Source organism: Echinops telfairi, unplaced genomic scaffold, assembly GCF_000313985.2.
Source record: "Echinops telfairi isolate 266 unplaced genomic scaffold, ASM31398v2 ScPeMD7_29;HRSCAF=101, whole genome shotgun sequence".
Taxonomy (NCBI): Eukaryota; Metazoa; Chordata; class Mammalia; order Afrosoricida; family Tenrecidae; genus Echinops; species Echinops telfairi.
This window is the reverse complement of record NW_022103926.1, coordinates 297,453-305,974: the sequence shown is the minus strand read 5'-3', so window position 1 is coordinate 305,974 and position 8,522 is coordinate 297,453. Positions and strand designations below refer to the sequence as shown.

The 8,522-nt window shown below is 47.9% G+C and overlaps 1 protein-coding gene across 5 annotated transcripts in view; it reads right to left on the bottom strand.

Annotated features, from left to right (window-relative positions):
- The window catches only part of GRK3 (G protein-coupled receptor kinase 3), a 102,742-nt gene extending 94,422 nt beyond the window's left edge, over positions 1–8,320 (bottom strand). For 3 of the 5 annotated variants that reach the window (XM_045289661.1, XM_045289663.1, XM_045289662.1), the window contains exon 1: positions 8,233–8,302. In XM_045289661.1, coding sequence (XP_045145596.1) covers positions 8,233–8,296 — 64 coding nt within the window. In that variant the 5' untranslated portion in view covers positions 8,297–8,302. Of the gene's footprint in view, positions 1–8,232 lie in introns of all 5 variants that reach the window. The other 2 variants (XM_030885441.2, XM_045289665.1) reach the window with 2 other exon arrangements.
- Positions 8,321–8,522: the final 202 nt, after the last annotated feature.

The window sequence follows — 8,522 nt, the reverse complement described above, 5'->3', positions numbered from 1 at the left end:
AACAACTGGCTACACTCATGGCCAATCTTGTGACACAGGAACTTGGGGGGGCAGGGCAAGTAGTGAAAGACCTCTAGGAAGGGCTCCTCCGGAGATTTTTAAAGACGGGTTCTCCAAGTGTGGTTCACCCTCTTGCCGAAGTGAGTGTGTGGCTACAGGAAAGAAAGGATGGTGGAGTTATCAGTGGGGCCCTCTTGCTTGCAAACTGACCACAGGGAGGACAATGGAGATGGGTGCTGTTCAGCGCCTGAGCTGCATTAACATAGGCACCCAGCTGCGCTGCTCCATCAGCACACTGATGGTCCTGGGCCCTCCCAGCAGTATTCTCTAAGCAAGCTGTGGCTGTGATGTGGTTCAAGTCCAAAGTTCATGAGATGTCTCACCATCCGTGCCTCTGAAGGACCATCCTGGCTGTACTTCTTTTGAGAGGAGTCCTGATGGTGTCCTGGGTTACTTGCTGGGCTTCTAAGTAACCACAAGGTCAGCAGGCCGGACCCACTAACCGCACGCCACAGGAGCAGGAGGAGGGCTGCCTGATCCTGTCAGGACGGCGTCTTCACACGCAGGGCAACCTGCAGGAGGGTCATTATTTGGCGTGACTGTGCTGCTGAGTGGAGGGACGGAGAGCTTGAGCCTCAGAGGATGGCAGTTTCCACTCCCAGTTTCCACTCAGCTGCAGGACCCTGCGCATGTCATTTTCCCTCCGAGCATGCGTCTCTTCCCCTGTGAGACAGGTTGTCCATGGCCACCACACTGGGACAGTCTGAGGACATGCTGAGGGTGTGTATTCCAGCACGGGGCACCCTGGAGCCCTAGCACAGCACAGAGAGGACTGTATCTGCTGCAGAGATTTCCCTGTGCAGTGGGTTGCTTGTTGGTTGGATGGCTGTGTTTTGTTTCATTTTCTTTCAGACCTGTGCTGCTTCTGGAAGAACCCGTCACCACCTTTGTATCACTCTGTGAAGTTAGTTAGGATCGCAGAACCACGGGACTATTGTCCAGGCAGCCCCATTCCAAATAGGTAACTCCCTTTCCACCCACAGCCAATCATTTTATTTCAAAAAGTGAGATCAGAAAGGAAACTTGGGCGCCTGGCCTTGTGATAAGGGTTGAACTTTCAACTCTTACCAAACCCAACCCATGGCCGGTGAGTTGATTCTGACTCAGCGTGACCCTAGAAGATGGCAATGCAGGACTGCTCCCTGGGGGTTCCCAGGCTGTCAACCTTTGCAGAAGCACATGACCTCATCTTCCTCCTGAAGAGGGGCTAGCGGGTTCCAACTTCCAACCTTGCAGTGAGCAGCTCACCACTCAATCTACTGAGTAGCCAGGGCTCCCTAGAACCAAGCCCCAAAGGCTCAGAAGGCAGCAGCTAAACTGCAGGGGCAGGTGCCAGCTCTCAGCTTAAGCCGACTTCTACCCAAGCAATTTCATCACCCCAACTCTCTTATCAAAGTCAGCAAAGTTAGCTCTCACTTCTCGCCCTGCCCCTCCCGGTCTTCCTCTCCAAGCAGAGCTGTTATCAGCAACCCCAAACTTGAAACTGTGCTGCGATGTGGACCCTGTTTCACCCACATGCCCACTCCTCTGGCGGCATTTGCTCTTTGGCTGGAAAATTCAATTCGCCACGCTGAGTGGAGTGTTTGCACCTGTCGCTGGAAGGCTAAACGGGATGCGTAGCTGTGGCTTTCACTCAAAGTGTCCACAAAGGCATGGGAAATGGATGCCGGCTTGTCCTTGTTGAGGGGAACAGGGCTCTCTGCTCTCTGCAGTGGTTGGCTGCATTCGGCTAGAGAAAGTTGAATAGAGGAGCTAGGGTGGGAGTCTCATTTGTGACTCGCAATGGGGCAGGGAAGGGGAGGGTCATTTACCCTTCGTCATGATGGAGACAAACACAAGGAGACACAGAGGGCCAAACAAAGACCAGGCTGCTCCCCATGCCAAGATGTCTCTCCCTACAACCAGTGACAAGGTTCCATCTGCTATTGTCCAGCCCAATCTTGGGGCACAGTTGCAGTTACACATGTTTGCGGATTTTAACTCTGGGGGTGGAAGGGTGACACATTGGGCTAACTATGGTATGAACGCACAGTGGCTCCAAGAGCTAAAGAGGAGCTTTTTACTCCTGTAAACAGTGACCGTCTCGGAAACCCACAGGGGCAATTCTACCCTGTCCTATAGGGTTGCCACGAGTTAGAACTGACTCAGCGGCAGTGAGTTTTGAGTTTATTATGTCAGAAATAGAAAAAAAAAATGACATCCCCCTCCCCCCCAAAAAAAGATAGAAAAGAGATTTGCTATACATTATAAAATAGTTTGAACACATTAAGAGTTACTCTCACAAGGTAGTCTTTTGTGTCACATGTGCTGTTTCAGAGTCCTTGGATAGTTTCCAGGTGTTTTAACAATTTTGGTGGCATATAATTCACGTATCATACAATTCATGAGTTGGATCATAGTAAGAAGAACTGTGTAATCTTCACCACAATTTTAGAACATTTTTTTCCATTTTCGTACTCATCAGTATTAGCTCCCATTACCCCATAGCATCCCCCGCCATACCACAAGAAATCATTAATCCATTTGCTATTTCTAGATATTTACTTCTGAATTTCATATACAGAAAAACACTTTTAAAAGAAAAAACAAAAAAATCTAACAGCGGTAAGAAAGTAAAACAGAGAAAAACCTCAATCAAAAAGAAGGCAGAAAATTTTTAAACGTAGAACAAACTTAAAATGGGTCCAAAAAGGAGATCAGATGAGAAGGTGGGCGTTCAGTGTCAGCCTAACTGCCTCTGCTGTAATCCACTTTCCAATGCATGATTGCAGGGCTAGTCACCTCCCTGGCCTGTCTCTAGTCAGTGGGGATTCACCAGAGGCCTAATCCACCTGTATTTCCCTTCCCCTTTCTGGTTTTTGAAACTAAAACAACTTGCCTCTGTCATATGGAGGAGCCCTGGTGGCACGATGGTTATGCACTGGGCTGTGAATCACAGGGTGTTCAGTTCAAAGCCACCAGTGGCTATAAGACCTTATTATATTTATGGTCAATTTTCAGCAAAAGGGTCATGACAGTTTAAAGACAGTCTTCTGAACCAAGAGTGTGGAGACCATTGGAAATCCCAGCAGGCTCTTTTGCAGAAACTGAAAAGCTGATCGTAATATTCAAACAGAAACACCAAGAACCTAAAATAGCCAAAACCCATTTTGAAAAAAGGAGAACCAAGGGGGAGGATTTCCCACTTCCCAATTTCAAATCCTTCTAGGCAACTACCATGAGACACCATGGTGTTGGCATAGCACTAACTTATAGATCAAAAGCTCAGCGTCCAGCTATAAGACCTTATGTTTATGGTAAACATAAGCAAGGATGAGGGATGAAAAAGGGGACATTACAACTGACCCTAATGAAATCAAAAGGATAATTACACTGTACTACAAAGGACTGTAATCCAATGAATTCAACAACTTGGAAGACATGAACAAATTCTTGGAAAAATAATCCCTCTCTAGATTACCCAGGACAGGCATCAAGAATCTCAACAAACCCATTGCCATAGAAAAAATAGACAAGGTTATCAAGGGATTACCACAGGAGAATTCTACCAAGGATTCAGGGAATAGCTAACACCAATCCTACACAAACTCTTCCAGAACATAGAAAAAGATGGCAAACTCCCAAACTCTTTCTATGAAGCTAGTGTAACTGATACCGAAGCCAGACAAGGATTCCACAAGGATCGAGAGCTATGGACCAATATCCCTAATCAAAATTGATTAAAAAATCCTTAACAAAATACTGGCCAATACTTGAAGATAAACAAGTGGCCATCTAGCTGAGAAGCAACAAAGCCCACATGGAAGAAGCACAACACCAGCCTGTGTGATCACAAGGTGTTGATAGGATCAGGTATCAGGCATCAAAGACCCAGAACAAAAAATCCTATCATTGTGAATGAGGGGGAGTACAGAGTGGAGACCTAAAGCCCATCTGTAGGCAACTGGACATCCCCTTACAGAAGGGTGGTGGAGAGAAGACAAGCCAGTCAGAGTGCAGTATAGCACCGATGAAACATACAAGTTTCCTCTAGTTCTTTAATGCCCCCCCCCATCATGACCCCAATTTTACCTTACAAATCCAGCTAGACCAGAGCATGCACACTGGTAGAGTTAAGAGCTGGAAACACAGGGAATCCAGGACAGATAAACCCCTCAGGACCAATATTGAGAGTAGTCATACCAGGAGGAGAAGGGGAAGGTGGGGGGAGATCAGGGGAACCGATCACAATGATCTTACCTATAACCCACTCCCAGGGGGATGGACAACAGAAAAGTGGGTGAAGGGAGACATCGGGCAGTGTAAGACATGAAAAAAGAATAACAATTTATAAATTATCAAAAGCTCAGGAGGGAGGAAGGGTGAGGAAGGGGAAAAAAATGAGGAGCTGATACCAAGGACTCAAGTAAAAAGAAAATGCTTTGAAAATGATGAAGGCAACAAAGGTACCAATGTGATTGACACAATGGATGGTTGTATGGACTGTGATAAGAGTTGTATGAGCCCCCAATAAAATGATTTAAAAAACAAAATAAAATGAAAATGAAAAAATATATATATAAAGACAGGATCTGGACATCTTGATAAAGTAGAGGGGCAGTGATTGACACAGTGGCTGCATTCGGTGTACGTTGGTTTGATGTTATTCTAAACAAACTTAGAACACCTAAGGGGGATTCACCAGAGGCTTCATGCATAAGTATTTCCCCCTTCACTTTTGTTTTTGATACTCTAGGTGTCCTAAGTTTGCTTAGCATAACATCAACCAATATACAACAAATGAAACACTGCCTAGTCCTGCACCATCCTCACAATTGTTCTTATTTAGCAGCCCATCATTGCAGCCGCTGTGTCATTCACTGGGATTCATTCAGTCAGCCTTGGATTGATTCAGCTCTGCATCCACCAGCCTGTGGCGTCCCTGCTTCATCTTCCTGCATCCCTGTTTGTCAGCCTGGCAGCTCCTAAGTCAGGAGAAACCTCCAGCTGACATCGGACCCATGGATTTGAGCCGGACTAGACTTGCCCACATCTACAACTGTGTGAGCCATCTCTTAACCTAAATTCCTTTCTACGGTCAGACACATAGAAACCTGACTGATTTTGTTTCTCTAGAGAACCCAGCCTAACATACCTGGCATTACCCAGACCTCAGTGACACAGCTAGGCCCACTGGACTCTGTCGACGAATCACACCACAGAAACAGAATTAGGATCAGAAATGGAGCTCCAGGGAGCAGTAAGAAGATCCTAATGTCTTGAGATGGTAGTGAAGCCATTTCCTCCTGCTTTTAAATCATTGAAAGACTGTGATGCAGAGAGTTGGTGGGGAGTGAGGGGGAGAGGGTGGGGGCCAGAGCCAGAGGGAGGGAGAGAGGACCATGCAGCCCTCTTCTGTTCAGCTGTGCTGGTTTCAGGTCCAAGCCGCAGGGTTATCTAGCCAATGGTCCCAGCTCGACAGGTCGTCTGACAACCAAGCTCCTACCCTAGTTTCCAGCAAAACACAAGGGGCCTTCAAAGAGTGGGTGGAATCCTCATGTTCTTTGGTCTTGCTGAAGAAACCTCTGGATGAGAGGATTTGTTCTGTGGGAATGAAAATGAAGCAAAGCAGGTAGAGTACAGTGTGTACCGAACATGCAGGTGGCCGTCTTAAAATGAACCTTTGAGAAGGCAGCCGGGAACACTCTCCCTTGTTGTCTCCTTGAAGGTCCTTTTCTGGTGCAGTGAGATGACAGCTGTGGTTATTATAGCCATCCAGTGTCTTCAGAGTTTCCACCAAATGACCGAGTGGGTAGAAGCATGCAAATTGGGGCTTTGGGACTTTAGCAGGGAGATTGGTTCATTTTGCCAAGCTGCTGGGTATTCAGGGAGGCATTCCAAAAGCAGGGATTGAAAATTTCACAACTACCCAGAGAGAAGAGTTACAAGAGGAGAGGGCTTCTCTGAAGCCGAGGGACCTACACCAAGAGGCAGTGGCCTTGAGAGCGTGAGACAGAGAGTTGGGTTTCTCAGCCCCCAGAGCAGGAAAAGCTGGGCCTTCAGGCACCAGCAGAGTAAAGGGGCTTCTCAAGTAGCACTTGCTGGAGCAGCGCAGCGGCCAGCAGGCTGAGAGTCCGAGGAGCAGAGAGAGACGCACGTGCCTGCCGGCACAGCTGAGAAGAGGCACTAAGGACAAAAGAACTGTATCCTTGACATTCTGATCCTGACTTGTAACCTGTTAGCTTCCCTAAAAGAAAGGCCTAATTGTGGTATTGCCTATGAGTTATGTGTGACCATTACTGATCACCCAGTGGAGAAGTACAGCGTCATGGAAGGGACAGGGTCATAACTGATAAAGACGTTGGACAATGAAGGCATGTCTAATCTCTGCCTCATGGGGGTCAACCTTGGGAAGATGTGAAGTTGGATTCCCCTGCCCTTTCAAGAAGCTGGAGGAGATCACACGTAACCCCCACTTCATTTCTTTACCTTCGGACTCCACATAAGGCAATGTGCACATTCCTCACAGCTCTTCCTCCAATGACTTCAAGGTAGCTGCCGAGCCCTGGTGGCACAGTGGTTGAGTGCTTGGGTGCTATACCAAAAGGCTGCAGCCCAAACCCACCAGCGTTTCTGCGGGAAAAAGGGACCTGGTAGTCTGCTCCTACAAAGAGACAGCCCAGGACTGGGTGCAGTGAGATGACGGGTGTGGTTATTGTAGACATCCATTGTCTGTGGAGTTCCCGCCAAATAGGACAGTTCTCCCCAGACTGACAGCACCCAGCAACAACAAGGCTTCCCTGTGCACAGCACGACTACACCGGTCAGAACCGCCTGGGCAGTGGGAAGAAGCAGGGTGAACACCACCCCCACTATCTATATTAAAAAGCAAACTCACTGCCATCGAGTCAATTCCAACTCATAGCCACCCCATAGGACAGAGTGGAACCGCCCCTGTGGGCTTCTGAGACGGTCTCTCTTGACGGGCGTAAAGAGCCAAGTCTTCCTCCCTCCAAGCAGATGGTAGTTTCATACTGCTGATCTTGTGGTGATCAGCCCAACATGTAACCACTATGCCCCCCGAGCTCCTACTGCTAGGGGCTTCAAAAAGCTCATATGCAATGAAGTCCTTATGGCCTGCTAGGAAGAGATTCCAAACAGTCACAAGAATCAGAAAAACTGGTGGTGTAGTGGTCATTCAAGCCATGCCCTAACATCATCAGCCATTCAAGAGCCAACCAAGGACAGCATTCCTAAGGGTTAGGGGAGAAGAAAGGATGTTAGAGGAGACACAGAGAGGAAGAAGGGATGGTCGGCATTCCATTGCTGGGATGACAGTCATCCCATCTGACTTGTTGGACGCCAGTGAGATTAACTCCCCGGCCTCACCCAGGGAAGGAGATGGAACCAGTCACAGGAGTGGAGTGGAACACTGGTTCTGCAGACCAGACCCTGTCAAAGCCAAACTCCCTCCACCCACTTGATTCTCACTGACAGTGACCCTAGAGGACGCAGTTGAACTGCCCCTGTGGGTTTTCTGAAGGTGTGAGTCTTTACAGGAGCAGACAGCCTCATTTTTCTACCAGGGAATGGCTGGTGGGCTTGAACCACCAAACTTTTATTCAGTAGCCCAACGCATAACCCGATGTACCACATCTCTATCATCACAGTGTAAGATAGCCTCAAAGAAGGGCAGTATGTGCATGTCTGCTATGGGCAAGCAAACGAGCATCCAACCCTTTGATTTGGGGCCCCTGCCAAACTGCCTTAAAATAGAACCCAACTTGTCTGTTTCCCAAGCATTCATTCACAAGATGGATTATTAGGCATGTAAATAATCATTATGCATCTTGGCAAGTGCTTGGCATTTTCATCATTCCCAGCCTTAGCTACAAAGCATGCAGAAAATAAACTAAAACCCACTGTTCTCAAATCCATTCGGACTCCTGGCCACCCTACAGGGCAGGGTAGAACCAATTCCTAGCCTTTCTGAGGCTGTCCATCTGTATAGGAGCTCACAAACTCATCTTTCTCTCAGAGTGGCTGGTGCATTTTGGACTACTGGCCTTTCAGTTATCAGCCCAATAAGGCTTAACCCAAAGCGCCATCAGGGCTCCTTATCAACTAATAGGGACCACACGCATGCATCCCTCTGAAAACAACTGAGTGCCCCCCAGTATGAGCAGGACTCACCAATCTTCTGATGGAAAATCTTATCAAAGGTGAGTTCCTTCCGTTCCTCAAGGTACTTCTGCATCACGCTCCGGATACTGAAAGGCAAAAGGAGGCCAGTTTCTGCATCTCTGGGTTCCTATTGTATCCAACAACACAGCTTGCATCAAGTCAACCCAGCCCTAGACTGAAAAACCCACTGCCATCAAGTCCATGCCAACTCAGAGCAACCTTAGCGGGCAGGGTAGAAGGGCCCCTGTGAGTTCTCGTGGCTGTACACTTCACAGGACTAGAAAGCCCTTGCCCTTGGA